Source organism: Hippoglossus hippoglossus, chromosome 10 (genome assembly GCF_009819705.1).
Source record: "Hippoglossus hippoglossus isolate fHipHip1 chromosome 10, fHipHip1.pri, whole genome shotgun sequence".
In the NCBI taxonomy this organism is placed as follows: domain Eukaryota; kingdom Metazoa; phylum Chordata; class Actinopteri; order Pleuronectiformes; family Pleuronectidae; genus Hippoglossus; species Hippoglossus hippoglossus.
In genome coordinates, this window is record NC_047160.1 from 29,484 (window position 1) to 49,584 (window position 20,101).

Consider the following 20,101-nt stretch of genomic DNA (forward strand, 5'->3'; position numbering starts at 1 on the left):
TGAAACATCAGACACACAAGCAAGCAGCACAATAATATAGAGTTTTAATAACATTTTATAATAAACATTATAAATGAACCAAAATAAAATTTGGTTTTCACAGCATTCATCATCATTTACAACTGAGTTATACTTTTTCAATGAAAACAGAAAACAGTGATGACGAACCTGAAATGCAAACGAAAGCTTTAGAAAAAAAGATATTAAGTGAATAATAATGAGTGGATTATTTAGTCAAATTTAACTGCGTGAATGCTAATAATTACCTCTGCCAAGAAGTTTACATTTTCCCTCCCTCTGGTCCATTTATTTATTTGTTTGATTGTCAACAGACATATGCAAACCAATATAGAAACAATACAAATTTGGTGCTGACTCAGGGGTTGGTGGCTGATGGCTGTTGGCAGAGGTATGTGCACTAGTGAGCTAATTCGAGCTCAGGAAGGCACAGTCACTGATATACTCTGCAGTCCACATCCTGGAAAACCTAGCTGTAAAGGATCCATTAAAATTAGTCCATGTCTTGAGAAAGCATCCAAACATCTGAAACCAACACAAGCAGACATGGAGAGGAGTGGAGAAGGTGAAGCAGATTTCTCTCAGGAGTCCTCCTTCTCCTGATACCTGTAACACCCAAAAAAAAAAAAAATTAATAAAAATCACAACAGAGAAAAACGTTTCACAACACACTGTGTTCACATTCATTGTTTTTGCATTGACTTCAATACTGAATTATTATTAAAATAACGCAATGCATCATGGTCAACCGAAGTCACGTAGAGCACCTGGCCAGCAATGCTGCATCATTTAAAGTGGCTCGCAATGGCACAGAAACAAATTTCAGATTGAGAGACTTCTCCGCAACCACTGAGCGCCAAGCCACATTTGGAGTAAAACAACTGAAGCACCCAGCTTAAGGTAAAGTGTTTGGTTTATTATTCACTCTAATACCTTTTCTGTAAAAATGTATGCTGTTGTGTGGTGTGCAAATGGGGTAGTTGGACCGGTTAAAGTATTGTTCGTATTTGGATATTTTCTTGTCCGCTGCGCGCGACAGCCTTTTGAACCTGTTTAACTATGTTTTGGCTGGGGTCACCGTCTGGCAGTTGCAAGACTGGCATACATTTGATTCATATCATAGTAGCCTGTTGTTTTAGAATGTGACCTGAATGGAATTTTCACAGAAAAAGTTTTCACTGAAACTTGTTAAATAAAAATGATGTGAAAGTAAATTTGAAGATATTCTATATGCTCTTCTATTTTTAACCCTAGGCTGAACAAAGCAAGAAACTCCCCCCCCACTACAGCACACCCAACTTAAAGCGTCTTCCCAGAGCCCTGGTGCCTATACTATATTTAACTCTGGGTTTTCAGTCATATGTCACTTAATCCCAATGGTAACTTGTACTGTACCTCTAACCTGCTCAGAAGCATGATAAGTTCAGTTCAAAATCTGACAATCAGATCAATGGAAAACCAGAGTCATCAGTCCAGTCCTACAGGACCTTGACAGGTCAAACAACTTTACAATAAAGTCATAAATAAGAAAGCAATTGATATTTTTATAGATTAGAGGATTTTTTTTGCTGTTACAGACCTATGTGTCCACTTAGAACAGAGGGATAGTTTAATACATTAACTAAACAAAACCATTCTTGCTTAATTTTAAATTAGATTATTCTATTCTGTAAGAGATCCTGACAGCTTTTAGTCTCATTCATCAGTGCAGCTCAGAACATGAGTAAACATTCCAACACTTTATTTCCCATGATTAGAAACAAACATTATTGACCTCTACTAGATCTTAGTGCCGCATTTGACATCATAGATCATGAGATCCTGTCACAGAGACTGGAACAGCATGTAGGGATAAAAGGAACGGCATTATGCTGGTTTAATTAATATTTATCAGATAGATTAAAATTTGGTAAAGTTAACAATGAATCCTCCATGCACACAAAAGTTAGTCATGGAGTTCCACAAGGTTCTGTCGTCCGATACTTTTATGCTTCCTTTAGGCAACATCATCAGAAAGCACCACGTACACTTCCATTTTTACACAGAAGACACCCAGCTGTACATATCTATGAAGCTTGATGAATCTAATTATTTACTTCAGGAGTGTCTCAAGGCCTGGATGACCGATAACTTATTATTTTTAACTTGGCCCTAAAGACCTCAGCGAAACGCTGTCTGACCAGATAGTCACCTTGGATGGTATAAGTTTGGCCTCCAGCTCCACTGTGAGGAACCTTGGAGTTATGTTTGACCAGGACATGTCATTTGACCCACATACAAAACAAGTCTTTAAATGCACATTTTTTTTGAACATACAGTCCCAGAAGGATGCTAAGAAACTAGTCAATGCATTTGTTACCTATAGACTGGATTACTGTAATTCTTATCAGGATGTCCCAGTGAGTCTGTGAAAAGCCTCCAGTTCATCCAAAATGCCGCAGCATGAGTTCCGACAGGAACAAGAGGTCATATTACTCCTGTGTAAGCTACTCTGAATTGGCTCCTTGTAAAATTCAGAAGACTGCTGGGGGGAACTCCCATCATGCACTGGCCACTTCTATCTCTCCCTAGCCCCCCCCCCCCCCCCCTTTTTTCCCTGCTGTAGTCCCCCCCCCTCTCTCTGCAGGTATCTCTGACTCCAGAGATGCAGGATTCAGACAACAAAAACAATTAATAATAAAGGACTTCTTATCTTGCTCATTGTGGGAACTGTTGGGTTTTAACCTTATCAAGTGCCTTGAGATAATGAATATTATGATTTGGCGCTATACAAATAAAATTGAATTGAACTGAATGACTGTCAACACCTCTGCACTTCAGATAACCGATTCTGGTCTGAATCACCTCACTGGAGCGGACTGTAACCTGCCTACTAAATACACAGAATGCTTACCTGCAGTGTATACAGGAAAAGAAGACAGTTTGTCCTTCATCTGCAGATCTCATCTGCCTGGTGTGGTAAACCATTCCCTCTTTATTGCAATGAGAGCACCGTCTGTCAATCTAAAAGAAGAAAAAGCCCTCATTGATACCGTGTACAGTTGAGATCACACACATACACAACAGTCAGCGAACAGCAGTCAGTCCGTTCTTACCACAGGTCCCTTTAGTTCAGTGTCCTCATCTTCATCCAGAGCCACTGACGACTGCTCCACAAGGTTAAAGATAACTGTAGATTGGATCTCTTGACCTGAAAACTCTGGACAAAGACACAAGTATGTAAGGAATAATCCATGTCGTTATCAAAACTCATGTATAATACGTTACAAGATATGTGTGTTTGCATATGGACATTTTTCCGAGATCAAAGTGGAAAATGAGGTGTATGGATTATTTAGTGCAATAGGACTTTTTTCTGGATTGACACTTTACAGTGTCAGACACATTTTCCTTCTTTAAATGGTCAGACAGCCATAACAAGGAAGCCAGCACCTCTCTTTGTGAGACAGAGGTTACTGGTATTGACGCACACACACCTGAACGCAATGTTCACTTTATAACTCACAGTCCACCTGGAAACGTTGGTTCATATTCCACCCTCTGCACGCCCACATTCAACCATAAATGCAAAGCACCTCATGAATATTAAATCATCCTGCTGACCAATAGCTTTGCACGGTGAGTCACTGCATCGAGCAATGAGAGGAAGCAAAACTTTCTGACACTGACGTCGAAGTGTTTGTTAGTGAAGTGGAGGTGAAGAGCGATTAGATCCAATATCACAGATCTATAGAATTTATATCAGCTGATCAGTCATCGCTGAACTCTTGTTTCCTCTTCATCCTTCCATTCGCACACTCCTCTATCAGTGTCAATACATCCATCAGGCAGCATTACTCTCTCACCGCAGTATTTATATTTTTAGAGCCAGCGGACCTATTACTTCGAACATCAGTGTGATCCTAACCTCCACTCTGGGATATTATTTGGAAATATAAGTTTGAAAGTGAATAGTTTTTCTGTATTTATTGTGAGTGATTTCCAGTGTACTCTGTGCACCTGATGGCAGTTATGTTTACTGCAGCTATTTCTCACTCTCACACTCACACACACACACACACACACACAGTGTTGCAGAGAAGATATTAAAAACTATTAATGAATCGACTCTGCAACTCCGCTGTTTAATGGTATCTGAACGTAATTTGCTCAAGTCTGCATCGTCATTTTCCTGTCTCCAAAATGTTCCTACGCATGGGTTAAAGTTAGCGTGGAAGAGCGCACATTCTCCTGTCAAGTTTGTTTTTATAAATCCCAACATTTATGTGAGAAGTGGCATACGCAAGTTTCAGGCCCTGTTTTGTAAGTACACAACGGATATAAATGAGGCCACTGAACCGGTTCTTCAACAGGTTTGATCAGGCACCTGCCCCTCCCCCACCAACAAGCCCAGCTGCAACCCCCCTCATCTGCTCCCCCAGTATACTCCTCTTGCAAACCCCTTTCCACAACACTGTCACCCATCACCACAAGCTGCAACAACACAACAAATCAAGATAATTAAATGTGGACTCTTAAACGTAAGAGGCCCAATGTCCTTATGAAGTTCTTTAAGGATAAAATTTTAACTATTAGAAATAAAATCTACCATCTCATGCACCCAGTTGACGCACAAAATCGCTTCAAGAAATAATGCCCCTAATAAATAGTAATTTACTCAATACAGTCAATTTACGCCATCATCGGGATATGTAGCACAATCTTTTAAGCAAGCTGTAATCAAACCCTTCTCAAAAAACCCACTGTGGACCCAGAGGTTCTAGCCAACTACAGACATTCAACATTCCCTTCCTGTCTAAAATCCTTGAGAAAGTTGTAGCCAATCAGCTGTGTGAATTTCTCCAGGAAATTGATCTATATGAAGACTCTCAGTCAGGGTTTAGAGTTCATCACAGCACGGAGACACCCTTGGCAAAGGTCCCTAGTGACCTAATAGGGATTGTTTCTGTCCTCGTACGGTTAGATCTCAGTGCAGCATTCAACACTATCAATCAAAGAATCAAATATTATTTGTATAGCCCATATTCACAAATCACAATTTGTCTCATACGGCTTTAAAAGGTGTGGCATTCTCTGCCCTTAACCCTCTACAAGAGTAAGAAAAAACTACAAAAAAAATAAACTTTTAACAGGGGAAAAAGAACGTAGAGACCTCAGAGAGAGCCACATGTTAGGACGGACAGAAGTGCAATAGATGCCACGTGTAATGGAGAACATCAGAAAAATGAGAGAATTTACAGCATTGATTTGAAGAAACAGTTTGTAGAATAATGAAAGGTAAATGAATTGAAAGATTATTGTCAGTAATGGTAAAGTATCTGAGTAGACATTGTATATCAAGCAGTCCTGTTGTAACCATAGTCCACGGTCAGCAGCCACCACGATCATGATCCACCATCACGATCGGATGCCACCATAGTCCATAATCACGATCCACTGCCGTCATCAGGATCCACCATCAGCTGCCACCTTGATCATGGTCCACCACCATTATCATATGCCAACACGATACAGGATCCGCCATTACTGACACGATCAGGCAGCACGATAAAGGCCATTACAATCACAATCTCTGATTCACCATCATAATCCAGGATGTGGCCGCAGCGCGGCCCTGGATCTGCAAAAGATAACGCATAGGGACTCCAGGGAAGAGGTCAAGTCAGTCACATGTATTGAGACATTAATTTCTTTGATGTTTTAAGGAGGGAGAAGAGGAAAGAGAAGCTGGGAAGAGAAGCTCCATGTGTCGCTTGTCCCCCGACATTCTAGACCTATAGCAGCATAACTAAGAGCAGGTCTAAGACAAGCCTGGACCAGCTAAAGCTACCTATAAGCTTTATCATAAAGGAAGGTTTTAAGCCTACTCTTTAATGTACAGATGGTGTCTGCCTCCTGAACTGAAACTTGGAGATGATTCCACAGGAGAGGAGCTTGATAGCTGAAAGCTCTGGCTCCTACTCTGCTTTTAGAGACTTTAGGGACAACAAGTAAGCCTGAATTCTGGGAGCGCAGTGCTCTAATAGGGTGATATGTTACTATGAGCTCTTTAAGGTATGATGGTGCCATATTATTAAGGGCCTTGTAGGTGAGGAGGAGAATTTTAAATTATATTCTAGATTTAACCCGTAGCCAGTGTAGTGAAGCTAATACTGGAGAAATGTGTTCTCTTTTCCTAGTTCTTGTCAGGACATGCGCTGCAGCCTTTTGGACAAGCTGCAGAGTCTTTAAGGACTTACTGCTGGAGCCTGATAATAATGAATCAATGTGAATCAATTTGAGATGTTACATTGGTGAAAGAAGTCAGTCCTAGAAATTTGTTTTAAGTGAGTATCAAAGGACAAATCGGGATCAAAGATGTCTCCCAAATTCCTGACTGTTTCAGTGGAAGCAAGGGCATTGTTATCTAGCGCAGCTATATCATTAGATATTGTGTCTCTAAGGTGTTTGGGGCCAAGTATTAGAACCTCTGTTTTCATAATAGTTTAGTAATTGATTACACGTTTCTGGATTTATTGATAGGTATAATTGGGTATCGTCCGCATAGCAGTGGAAATTTACAGAGTGTGTCCTGATAATGTTTCCTAGTGGAAGCATATATAATGAGAATAAAATTGGGCCAAGCACAGAACCCTGTGGAACACTGGGTTAACTTTGGTGTGCACAAATTGGAATCTATCTGAAAAATGGGATTTAAACCAGTTTGGGGTGGTTCGTTTAATGCCATATAACTGTTCTAGTCTCTGTAATAAAATGTGATGATCGATAGTGTTGAATGCTGCACTAAGATCTAACAGGACGAGGACAGACACAAACCCTTGATCTGAAGCTATATGAGCTCTAAACCCCGACTGAAAGTCTTCATATACATTACTTTCCTGGAGAAACTCACACAGCTGATTGGCTGCAACCTTCTGAGGATTTTAGACAGGAAGGGGAGGTTGGATATCGGTCTGTAGTTGGCTAAAAGGGGTCCAGGGTGGATTTTTTGAGTCTGATAGAATCGGATTATGTGGAAGTACTATTAGATGTTCAATTTTGACACAGTATAATAGTACAGGGTAGAGTGTTTGGTTAAAACAATAAGTAGGTTGGTGTACACACTTATTGAAACCGATTTAGTCTAAAACTGAAATGAATGCTACGCTAAGGCTATCATTATTATTGTCAACATGAATATTAAAGTCACCGAGGACTAAGCTTGATAAAAACTCAGGGAATTCAGTAAACAATTTAGAATAAGCCCCCGGAGCATGGTAAACTACAGCAAATATGATTGGCTGTTGTGATTTCTTGGATAGGTGTGGAAGACTAAGATCAAGACTTTCAAGTTGTAGCTTAGTTTAGGTTTAGGAATAATTGATAGGCTGGAGTTAAAAATAGCAGCAACTCCACCTCCTCGGCCAAAGTCTTGGGGAACGTGTGTATTTATATGACTGGGGGATGTAGATTCGTTTAGGCTGACATTCTTCGGAATGCAGCCAGGTCTCAGTGAAAGACAATAAATCTATTTTGTAATCTGAGACAATTCATTTACTAAAATAGCCTTTGATGACAGTGATCTTTTGTTGGGGGAAGAGTCCACATTTAATTGTCTTTGTTTGTTGTGTTGTTGCAGAGGTTGTGGTAATTTTTATTATATTTTAGTATGGAATTCTCCCTATGTTAATGTTTGATTTAAATGATTTAGTGGGACGGGGGACAGACACAGTCTCTATGGGGTTGTGGTTGTGTGACTGATCCAGTGGGAGCGAAGAGATACTCACATACTCTACCATTGACACTGATAATAACCACTAAATTAATTTACTTTCCATTATGTTACAAACTGTTTCTTTTAATCAATGTTGTAAATACTGTTATTTTGCTGATGTTCTCAGTTACACGTGGCATCTATTGTACTTCTGTCTGTCCTGGGAGAGGGGTCCCTCAAATGTGGTTCTCTCTGAGGTTTCTAAGTTTTTTCCCGTTAAAACAGTTTTTTGGTAGTTTTTCCCCTCACTCTTGTTGAGGGTTAAGTGCAGAGGATGTCACACCTTGTAAAGGGATAGTTCACCCAGAAATGAAAATTCACTCATTATCTACTCACCCCTATGTTGATGGGGGGGTGGGTGACATGTTTGAGTCGACAAAAACACATTTGGAGTTCAGGTGTAAACAGTGTAGCTGATTAGTGACCTATATTTAGACATAATAAAAGAACAGAAAAGTTCTGGTGATGCCATGTTCTGAGACACACACGTCGGGTGTTCGCTACCTCAAAATTCAGCGTGATTAATATTTTGCAAAGTTTTAAAACATTTTGAATGCAACTGGAATAACTTAAGACACAGGAGTAACAATGTGCTCGGTTAGAGGTGCAAGAAGCACAGGAAAGGTACAAGTACAAGAACTGCAGAAAAAAGTCCAAGGAAAGAAAGGACCGCCAGTCGGCCTAGCCAAGACAGCTAGCAACGAAGACATGAAGAGCATGGGAGAGATTCTCCGAGAGCTGAGAGAACTAAGGAAAGAAAATCAAGACTCGATTACGGACACGAAGGCATCATTGTCTAGGGTGGAGGAGTCAGTGAACCTGAAACAGCGAGTGGGGGGACCTGGAGCAGAGAACAGTGGATGCAGAGGCTAGAGTCAGTGCCACGGAAGACTTTAGCCAGCGCCATGACAGTGTGCTTCGGCACCTGGTGAGACAGGAGGCGGCCCTCACCAACCTGTGTGATGACCTGCAGAAGAGTATGCGCCTTAATAACTTGAGAATCTATCAAGTCCCAGAAGAAAGCGAGAATAACGACATGGTGGGTTTGGTGGAACAACTAATTAAAATCACGCTGCAGCTGCCACAGGAGATTAATCTACAAATCGAGAGGGCACACAGATCTTTGGGTCTTAAGCCAGGCAACTCTGCACCACCACGCTCCATTATTGTAAGGTTTCTGGACTACACAGTGAAGGAAATGGTGTTACGACAAGCCTGGGCACAGAAACGAGTCAACTTCCGAGAAAAAGTAATATACTTTGACCCGGATTACTCGCCAGAGGTACAGATGACAAGGGCACGGGTCCATGCAGTGATTAAGCAGCTGAAGGAGAAAGGGATCCAGGCCAGATGTCGCTTTCCAGCACAGCTGAGTCACCCTGGAGACTGGAGTTAAAACATTCCCAACTCTGATCGAGGCACTGCCCACACTCTGGGGAGCTAGGTATCTCCGTGAGCGAGAGAGAGAGAAGATGGAGCGGGAGCTCTCCAAGGAGTCATGGAAGAGACAGGAGAACCGGAGGGGAAGAGGAGACACGTCTCTGTCAGATGTGGATTTGCGGTCTTTTATACAGGACTGAGATGACAGTAAATATGCTCAGGTAACAAGGTTTCAAGGAGATAATAACAAAGATTTATACCTATTCCGCTGAAAGACACTTGAAAAAGCTGATCGCGCTAAATACAGCTACAATTTCATATATGAGTGAACAAGAGGTATGGGGAGTGTAACACTCGTCCTGTTTTTTTTTTACTATGATAAAACCAAGACAGGGCTACAACCTCACCAAGGGATCTCTTTGGTTTGTGGTCTGGATTGCAATTAGTGCATGTTCCCAAGATAGTGTTAAATGTCACAACTCTCTGCCTACAATACAGCAGGGGTTAGGTGTAACCTTGCAACCAGCTGGGTTTTTGGAAGTAAAAAATGTTCTAATTCTGTTTGTTAAATCCGCACATGAGTCAGATGTAGATATGAAGGAGAGGTTAATTACTGTATTCAGAGAGGTGTCTTTGAGGGAGGGAGAGATTCTAAAAGGTGGATAGATATAAATAATGCACTGGAATAATATTACTTTATGTCTAAGCTAGTGATCGTTAGTTATAATGTTAAGGGGATTAATAACCGCATAAAGAGGAAAAAGATTTTGGGTCAGCTGAAAAAATGTAAATGCTCAGTAGCCCTATTACAGGAAACTCACTTAAGTATGGCTGAACAAGAAATTAAGAAGAGAATGGGTTAAACAGGTGTTTTATGCATTTTGTCCAAATAGCAGGACAAGAGGGATAGCTATTTTGATTAGTCATAAAGTAAGTTTTGTTGTACAGAGGGAAGCAAAGGACAAGCAGGGCAGATATGTAGTAGTCACGGGGACAATAGGTGGGGCCGATTTGACAATCACGAATATCTACGCCCCAAACGAAGGTGATATATCATCCAGTTTTTCCTTACTCTTGTTGAGGGTTAAGGGCAGAGGATGTCACCCCTTGTTAAAGCCCTATGAGACAAATTGTGATTTGTGAATATGGGCTATACAAATAAAATTGTATAGTATGTTGTATTTGTATGCAATTGTAAAATTGTGTCGGAAATGATGTAAAAATTCTTAGTTCCATACTAGCGAGCAGAATGCATTTATATCGTTTAAAATCATGGGGGGAGAGGGGGGAGGGGGGAGCTGGCTCATTAGCATTTAAAGGAACAGGCACTCAAAACAGGTCACTCTGTGGAGGGCTGTTTTATACAGGGTAAAAAGGGTGCTGTTTTAAATGATCCTTGTGGTATTTTGACCAAAGTATGTTACAGACATTTCATTAAGACCCCAAGGAACCATATCAACTTGTGGTAAAATGGGCATGCTATGTCCCCTTTAAATAAAGATCCAATATCTAGAGTCAGGGTGAACGGATATTGCTCTAAATGTTTTGAACTCAAGAAGGGTGTTCGGCAAGGAAATCCAGCCTCTCCCATTTTGTTCGCATTATGTATTGAACTGTTAGCTGAATTAATTAGAATAAATGACGAAATTGAGGGGATAGTGGATGGGGGGGGCATGATGCACAACATATTGTTGTTCGTGGATGATGTTCTTTTGTTAATTAGGAATCCAGTATCATCTATTCATGCTCTCATGCAATGTTTGAGGAACTTTGGGGAAATCTCAGGGTACAAGGTCAATGAGGGGAAATCGGAAGCAATGATGAACACAGGAGACTGGCCCAAACAGTTAGACCGAGAGACGAAATTCAGATAGTCAAAAAAAGGCTTTAGGTATTTGGGGGTCATTCTGACTCCTAAAACTCTTCTCAATTATACAAAGCTAATTGTGATAAACAAAAAATTACCTATAAAGATGGGGGATGCTCCCCCTATCTTTAATGGGTAGGGTAGAGATCATCAGGATGAATGTATTGCCAAGGATGCTGTTTCTCTTTTGCTCGCTTCCTATTACTGTCCCAGTGTCTATATTTAAATTCCTGGACAGACTTATTTCCGAATTCATATGGCAGAATAAAATGGCCCAGAGTAAGACTGAAAGGCCTCCTCTCAGACAAAGAGAAGGTTGGCTTAGCATTGCCCCATTTTAGAAGCTACTACTGGGCATCACAACTTTGAATATTGGTGTCATGGATTAGGCTAGATATGGAAACAAAATGGGTACATATAGAACAAAGCTCTGTAACTAATATCAATTTCAGCCCTCCCTTTCATGGAGGCAAAAGTATGGCGGAAATTTAAGATTCAAAATGAGTGGGTAAACCATACCCTAAATGTTTGGGCAAAGATGAGAAAAATGTTGAATTTGCTAGTGTCATTATCTAGGGCAACTAAAATAGCTTATATTTGTGACTTTTTGCCAGCAAAACTGGACAGTGGTTTTAGTAGGTGGGCAAGGAAAGGTCTGACCACGATAAACCAGTTATTTGAGGGAACGACTCTTAGGGGTTTCTCACAACTTCAGATCTAGGATCCAACCTCGGATTCAGATATTTTCAAATACGACATTCTTTGACGAAACATAAGGAATGGGATGGAATTAAAAGATTACCGACTGATTTTGAACAGTACTGGATTGATGTGGAAAATCGAATCCACACGAGGAAAATAATATCTTGATTATACAGAAGAATTTGCTTAGACTTATCAGATAATACATTTGATGTGAGAGATAAATGGGAATTGGATGCCAATGCCATAGTTACGGATGGTGAGTGGTTGAGGTCCTGGGTGTCTTGGCATACATGTTTAAATAGTCTAAATTGGAGGGAATTTGCTTGGAAGTTGAGCAAAATACCACTGGTAATAGCCAACTATGACAAGAAGTCTAGCCCCCTCTGCTGGAGAGGATGTGGATTAGTAGGAGACTTCTCACACATCTATTGGGATTGCCCACAACAAGAGTATTGTGGAAGAAGGTAATGAGTGAAATTGGAGAGATTTTAGCCCTGGTGTTAATATCCCACAAAATGATCACAATTAACTGGCTCAAACCCCAGCCACCTACCTTGGACCAATGGACCCAAAGACTCAAGGTTGTAAACTGTATGGAAAACATAACAGCGAAACTACAATTCCGGATGGACATTTGTCTTGAGAAATGGTAATCTGTCATAAGGTATTTAGCAAAGTGAACATATTGTATCTATTTGTAGTATTTCTTTGGACACTTTGGAATATGAATGTAACCCCTCAACTCATTACATGTCTTATGCCACTGGATTGGTAATTTTTCTTTTGTATTTTAAGACCAAGATTATTTGTATGTATGTCATACTGTGTGAGACTCACTGTCAAGGAACTTTTTTAAATAAATGTTCAAAAACTAAAAAATAACATAAAAAACATAATATGCCTCCATACTGATCGTGTGGTGTCATCCTATTGTCCGCAAGCCCCGACATTCATATTCGAATCGAAACGAGGTAATTTCCACTATGTTTTAAGCCTAAAACTCCACCAGAAGTGGCTAAGCTAGAGGACGTTAGCATTTCCGACGGTCCCTGAATGCCCCTCGTCGGACGATAATTAGGATAAAAACACGGTGTAAATGACCTCGTTTCGAGTCGAATATAAATGTCGGGGCTTGTGGACACTTAGGTGACACCAGAGGAGCAGTATGGAGACATGTTATGGTTTTTCTGTTGTTTTATCACGTCTGAACAACGACTCACCATTGACTTCAATTGTATTGGATTCTGCTCTAACACTTCACCCATACCTCCATCGGCGTAGGGGTGAGTAGATAATGACTGGATTTTCATTTTTAAATGAACTATCCCTTTAAGCCCTATGAGACAAATGGTGATTTGTGAATATAGGCTATACAAATAAAATGGTATTCATTGATTGATGATACTGTAAAGGTTTCTGTACTATTCTACAGCCTTCGGTATGATTACAATTGCAGCCTTTCCTACCTCTGAGAGTGTTGTGAGAACAAGAGCGGAAGAGACAGATAGTTGGTACCTGCTACAGGGATGAAGAAGGAGCAGTGAGGGCAATAGACCGTGTCCTGTATTCCGGGAAGAGGAAGAACATTCCCACATTCTGGGCAGAAGTTGGGATCACCACCTAAACACGACATGTCTTTATTAAAAAAAAAAAGAGCATCAGTACTGCGCTTTGCGGATAAGACAAAGTGGTGAATCCTGAAGCGGTCAATATTAATCATTAACACAACGTTAAACACTAACAGACTGTCTGGCTGTCACAGTCATGCAGTAGAGCGTGTCTTCTATCTAAATTTTTAAAAAAATAACGCAATAACTAATGGTGACGTGTAATTGGCACGCCAGCACACAGTTTAAGGTAGTATATCACTTTAGCACGTGAGAACTTGACCAGATCTATCACTGTTAGCTACCGTTATATTCAGTGTGACAATATCGGCAGACAAGAATTAAGTTACTCACCTGCTTAATATGTAAAAATCGTAAACCAACAAATGATGAGCAGTTTTCGCAAAACTTCCCCTCTGTCTGTAATATTACTCGAAGTTGAGCGTATGCGATTACATAGAGCAGGGTCCTTCAAGTATTCTCCGTCGCATTGAGAAGCGTCATTTAAGTGCGCTAACGTCTTCTTCTTCTTCTTCTTCTTCTTCTTCTTCTTCTTCTGTATATTGGTGGTTGGCAAACCAGCTTATAGGTGCATTACCGCCACCTTCTGGACTGGAGTGTGGAGCGGAAGACTTCCAGCCAACAAAACAAAACTTAAAGGGAACATAGCATGCCCATTTTACCACAAGTTGATATGGTTCCTTGGGGTCTTAATGAAATGTCTGTAACATACTTTGGTCAAAATACCACAAGGATCATATAAAACAGCACCCTTTTTACCCTGTATAAAACAGCCCTCCACAGAGTGACCTGTTTTGAGTGCCTGTTCCTTTAAATGCTAATGAGCCAGCTCCCCCCTCCCCCCTCTCCCCCCATGATTTTAAACGATATAAATGACATATTTTATATGATATAAATTATCAAATATGCATCCCATACTTTGTATTCCCCTTCTGTTGTCCTGGAGTTTTAATTTTCCCAATCACATAATTAAATGTCCCCCTCTGCCCATCCACTACAAGCACACAAGCAGACAGACAGAGAGAGAAAGAGAGGGGTGGGGGGGGGCTATGAAGACCATCATTTACCCCCGAACCCGACATTCAACGGGTACAACAACAAGCGGAGAAAGCAGAATCGCGGGCTGACCTTATATATACAGTCTATGGGGCTGACCAGCGGAGAAATGCTCGTCCCGTGTGAACAGCCAGGCGGCTGCGCACTTGAGAACGGCGCTGCGCTGCCTTGCAGCCTCGCTGCGTCCGGTGTTAACCCGGCGTAACGAGTGGGGGGGCTCTGTGTGTTTGTGCCAGTGTTACAGTAGTGCTGAACACTGCGGAAGTCTTCCACACTGCTGGCTGTGTGGCGTTGACACAAATTCCAGCTCACCCATGGGAGAGCGAGCGGTCGCTCCCGAGCAACTGCTGCAGCCTCCCAGTCCCAACGATCCAGACAAATGCCACATGTGAGTGAATCGCGGGCTGACCAGCGCGGAGAAATGCTTGTCCTGTGTGAACAGCCAGGCGGCTGCCCGCTTGGGAACGGCGCTGCGCTGCCTCGCAGCCTCGCTGCGTCCGGTGTAAACCCGGCGTAACGAGTGTGGGGGGGCGGGGGGGATGAGGTGGGGGGTGGGCCAAGGCCATGTAGGGAGACTTCCAGTGTATTGTTACAACACAAAACCCAGGAAGCTCATTCGAGTCACTCAAGCATGACGTTTCTGACTTAGAGGAACCATAACAAAACGCGCAAGTGTTTTTTTTTCAGAGTTTTTGGGTTGGTAGACATGTCAGATACCCACATTAACGTGTAGAAGCACTAACAAAGTGGAATTTGCATGCTATGTCCCCTTTAAATTATTTTCCTGTTTTCGAAGTCCTGTTTTTCTTAAATAGTTTAAAATGATGTATATTTTTTTATGCCTTTCCTAACATATTTTTTAATGTGATATTTTGCTTTTCATCTTTTAATCCTGATATTAATTCCCATCTTTGTGCATTAAATGTGTTACATTCTATCAATGCATGAGGGACAGTTTTCGGTTGTTTGCAGTGTTGACAGAGTCCAGTTGGGTGCTTGCTTATTTTATTAAGTGTATCATTTAATCCTGTATGACAATTCTCAGACGGGTAATTATTTTCTCTCCTCTGCTCCTCTCACCAGTGCCTACGTGTTTTTGAATTTTGTACAAATGTCTTCCTGTGTCATTTAAATCACAATATTCTTGCCATGTTTTGTGACTGTATTCGTTAATATTAGTTCTTATTTCTGCTTTGCTTAATTGTACCTGTATGTCGATTATTTGTTCGTTTAATGCTAATATGTCTGCCTTCAAATAGATATTCAATCGTCTCTGATGTAGTTTGAGGAGCACATGAAAAATTTCATAGGCAATATCTTGTATGCATAATGATTTGATTGATTTAAGACTGGAGATTCCTGACATGCTGATGGATGCAATGTTACGTTGAGAAGTTTTTTGTAACAAACTTTATTGAAAAAAGTTTAGGTTTTTACAAACATAAATGGTATGGTACATGTACAGACAGACTATTCTTTTCCAGACAACAGACAACCAATTATAGAAAAGACATACAAACAAAGTATTAAAATAATAATAATAAATTAATAAAAAATAGGGGGGGCTTTAGGGGTTTTCTGACAGTTTAAGATCTTCTATCAGCCGATGCAGATCTTCCCAAAAGGCACTGGACAATTTACATTCATAGAATACATTATCAATTGTCTCAATCTGATCATTACAGAATGAGCAGTTGTTATGATCTAGACCAAACTAGCATCTTAAGAATTCTCTTGAGGAATATATTCCATTAATAATTTTCCTTCACTTTTGGTGAAATAGAACATTTTAAGTTATTCTTACTTCTTTTCTTTTATTTACCTTTTAAAAAATACTGAGGTATTGAATTTCTGTATAATAGGAATGGGTATCAATCCTAAACAACAGTTTTCAGAATTGCGACACTGGGCAGATTTAGATTAGTGAGAGGATGTCGATTCTCCATGAGTTTAGGAGGCTGAGGATTTACATTTTGATATGCCCTGTTACACACCCTGATGATAAAATGTGGGATAGCTTTGATAACAATATCATACTGTCTTCGATCGTTAAAATTGGAACAGAAGACCTCATAAGGCATAATGTTTCCAGTATTATCCAACAGGTAGACTACAGACCATACTCCTTTCTCTAGCCAAGGCCGACAAAATATAGAATTTTTCTTAAATAACATATATCTGTGTAACACACGCGGTTATTAACGTGGGTTGAGGCAGGCACAGATTTAAATATTTATTAAGGAATCCCACACACACTTCACCACTCCGCACACACTTGTGTTTCCCCGCCCCTGTTAGAACGCACAACCTCATAGTCTACCTCGCCCACTCGTCTAGTGATCACAAAGGGACCTTGCCACTTGGCGATAAATTTCGATCTGGAAGAAGGGAGTAATAGAAGCACTTTATCTCCGGGTGCAAATTGTCTTAATCTTAATCCTGGGCCTGGAGCAAATTATCACATGACAACTGGCCCAGTGTGTGAAGTTTTGGTCTCAGGTCCAGGACATATTGAACGTCATTTTAACTTGGGCTCGGACCATCCTCCCAGTTTTCTAAAAGCAGCACCAACACCCCTCATGGTTTCCTGCCAAACAGCAGTTCAAAGGGAGAAAATCCATTGGAGGCCTAGGGGACCTCCCGCACTGCAAACAACAGAGGGTCTAGCCACCTATCCCAATTACGGTCGTCCTCGTGCACAAACTTACGTATCATGAACTTCAAAGTCTCATTCAGACGCTCAACCAAACTGTCGTTCTGAGGATGGTACACACTGATCCGAATAGACTTAGTGCCCAGTAACCTATAAAGTTCCCTGAGTGTACGTGACATAAAGGAGGTGCCCTGGTCAGTTAGGATCTCTTTCGGGATCCCAACTCGGGAGATGACCTGAAACAGTGGCTGTGCTACACTTTGGCAGGAGCTTCCTGTGCGTTTTTTCAGACCGAGCGCTGCTGTCTGAGCTTCTCCGACAACAAGGGAAGCAGACGCACAGCCCACTCCGCCGCACGCCACCGCCACTGTCTCAAACATGTCAATGAAGGACTGGGGATCGCCCGCGGCCATCATCCATTGCACCGTTAAGTCCACTTCTAATTTCTGAAAAATTTTGTCTGGGATATGAAACCATAAGCTGTTTATGTTTTTGTTTTTTTATATTTCAATCAATCAATCAATCAAATTTTATTTGTATAGCCCATATTCACAAATCACAATTTGTCTCATAGGGCTTTAACAAGGTGTGACATCCTCTGCCCTTAACCCTCAACAAGAGTAAGGAAAAACGACTAAAAAACCCTTTTAACAGGGTAAAAAGAAGGTAGAAACCTCAGAGAGAGCCACATGTGAGGGATCCCTCTCCCAGGACGGACAGAAGTGCAATAGATGTCAAGTGTAAAGGAGAACATCATCAAGATAAGGGTTTTAGCAGCATTGATAAGAATAAACATTTTGAAGCATAACTGGAGGTCAGTGAATTGATAGATTATTGTCAGTAACGGTCGAGGATCCGAGGAGAACTACTATATATCAAGCAGTCCTGCTGCAATCATAGTCTATGGTCAGCAGCCAGCAAGATGATCCACCATCAAGATCGGATGCCACTATAGTCCACAGTCATTGTCCATTGCCGCCATTAGGATCCACCATCAGCTGCCACCTCGATCGTGGTCCACCCCCATTATCATATGCCAACACGATACAGAATCCGCCTTTATTATCACGATCAGCCAGCACGATTAACCAATGCATTCACTATCAATGGCTTTAAGTCCTCCTTCCTCATACTCCTTAACCATGGTACCTTTCCTAATAAAGTTGGTTTTCTTTTTCCAGATGTTTGAAATTAGCTTGGTTTATAGCTTTTATTGCATTTTGGAAAGTGACATTGACTGAGCTGGATAAATAAATCTAGAAATACATTCCAATTTTGTGGGGGATGGGATAACCTTTTTTGATTCTTTTTGATTGAGAATCTTGGAGATGCTCCTTATGGCAATATGACTGTGCGATTAGTATCCTTGTAGAGTAGTTTAACTACATCTGTAAAGACAGCACTGGGCAGTTCCTTCAGCACAAGACTGATCCACCCTTAGTGTCTGAAGGAGAGGTATCGCAGGTCGTTCCTTCTTGCAGCAGTAAGACTGTACAACCAGCTCTGCTCCAAGTAAAACTACATGCAACACTACTATGGACAGTAACTTTAACACTTCTCAACTGTGAAATATTCACTTTACTATATTCATTTGTAGAAAAAAATCTGTGCAATACAAACGGTTATGTGCAATCCATTGACTTTACATATTCTGACACATAATATATTTCTATACACATATTTACCAGTTTAATTACATTTATATATTTTTTCTATATATTGTTGTATATTTTCTTTATTTCTTTATACTCCTTCACCCAAGTACTGCATGCTACTTATGTGTTGTCTTCTGCTGCTGTAACATTGCAAATTTCTCCATTGCGGGACTAATAAAAGACTTCTTAATCTTCTTAATCTTAAAGACCAATAATTTATAAAGTGCAGAACATAAATTTATGTTCAATCTTGTCTAAAGCTTAAAAAAATATGCTGAGCTCCTTTCACCCTCCTATATCCATTTCGCTCTTGATCTTACATACGCTCCTTTTGTGATATAAATATTGTCTAATCTAAGGCTGAAGATGTATTTTATATTTTAAATATTTCCATTTTTCTCTATAAATTGTAAAATCTTCTGAACAGAATGGTTCACTCTTTAATAGGTTTGAGTTAAATCTCCAATATCTTTTTTCCTTAGACAGGGGTTTCAGAATAAGTTTAATCATTGTATGAGGTGCTGCAGAAATTGTACAATTTGACTGCAGTCATGGCCTGTTTTCTGACACTAACCAAATATCTATTCTTGATTTTACTGATCCATCGGTTAAATCTTGTTTGGTCTGGATGCAGAATGCAGACACGGACACACAAAGGTGAGTGGCATATGAGTTTTTAATGAATATAGAAATGGTGGTGAGGGGCGCTAGGCAGTGATGGCAGGGGACAGGCAGGCGGTAAGTGGAGGGCTCCAGGGAAGAGTTGCTGGCGGGAAGGGAGTCGTGGCTGGTGGTTGATAATCCGGAGTGAGGCAGGGGTAACTAACAGAGCTGAAGCAGTGGGGTTCCTGAACATAGAGGAAACAAGGATTAGCACAAGCCCAAGCACAAGCGGATACACTAGAGCAGGGGTCTTCAACGTTTTTCAGGCCAAGGACCCCCAAACTGATGGAGAGATGGAGCAGGGCCCCCCTACGATATATATTGTATAAAATTGTGTTTTATATTAAACTGGGCCTAGTGCCATGTATAAACATAGCTACCCTGTTATTGTGCATTCAATACTAAGCTATTCAAATAATACACAGTTTCATATATTCATGTTTTTATTATAGTGTGTCGCTGAATGTGTGCATTGCTGACTGAAAGATAAGGTCTTCTGCCTCCATTTATCCGTTCGCTACCATATGTTGGATTCATGTTAATGTGTATTTAAAGACATTTAAAAAAAATAAGTACCTCCGCGGACCCCCTGTTGAAGACCTCTGCACTAGAGAATAATGTTCACACTGATAAGAGAGGCCGAGATCACACCACCACGTAGTAGACTGAACAATCTGGCGACGAGTGGAAGGAGAGCCCGGGTTCTTGAAGGCAGAGTAGATC

General features: G+C 40.8%; 1 protein-coding gene and 1 long non-coding RNA gene across 4 annotated transcripts; one reads left to right on the forward strand and one right to left on the reverse strand.

Moving 5' to 3' along the window:
* Nucleotides 1-320: 320 nt before the first annotated feature.
* Nucleotides 321-13,904, reverse strand: polr1h (RNA polymerase I subunit H). 3 transcript variants are annotated; one of them, XM_034598569.1, is made up of 5 exons: nt 13,787-13,904; nt 13,239-13,358; nt 3,114-3,217; nt 2,912-3,021; nt 321-624 (listed from the first exon to the last, which is right to left on the reverse strand). In XM_034598569.1, exons 2-5 carry the CDS (start codon nt 13,354-13,356, stop codon nt 600-602), a joined length of 357 nt encoding a protein of 118 aa, XP_034454460.1. In that variant the 5' UTR covers nt 13,357-13,358; nt 13,787-13,904; the 3' UTR covers nt 321-599. The 3 variants fall into 3 exon arrangements, with proteins under 3 accessions (XP_034454460.1, XP_034454463.1, XP_034454462.1); XM_034598572.1 differs by having other exon boundaries at nt 13,685-13,898; XM_034598571.1 differs by having other exon boundaries at nt 13,689-13,897.
* Nucleotides 3,128-6,361, forward strand: LOC117769580. Its single transcript, XR_004615259.1, has 3 exons — nt 3,128-3,253; nt 5,205-5,219; nt 6,350-6,361. It is a non-coding gene; the product is annotated as an uncharacterized LOC117769580 (long non-coding RNA).
* Nucleotides 13,905-20,101: the final 6,197 nt, after the last annotated feature.

Coding starts and splice junctions, on each gene's coding strand:
- polr1h (XM_034598569.1), bottom strand. CDS start 13,356: ATGTCGTGTTTAGGTGGTGATCCCAACTTCTGCCCAGAATGTGGGAAT. Junction 3,218..13,238: donor CTTCTTCATCCCTGTAGCAG/GTACCAACTATC, acceptor GTCTTTGTCCAG/AGTTTTCAGGTCAAGAGATC. Junction 3,022..3,113: donor CTGAACTAAAGGGACCTGTG/GTAAGAACGGAC, acceptor TTCTTCTTTTAG/ATTGACAGACGGTGCTCTCA.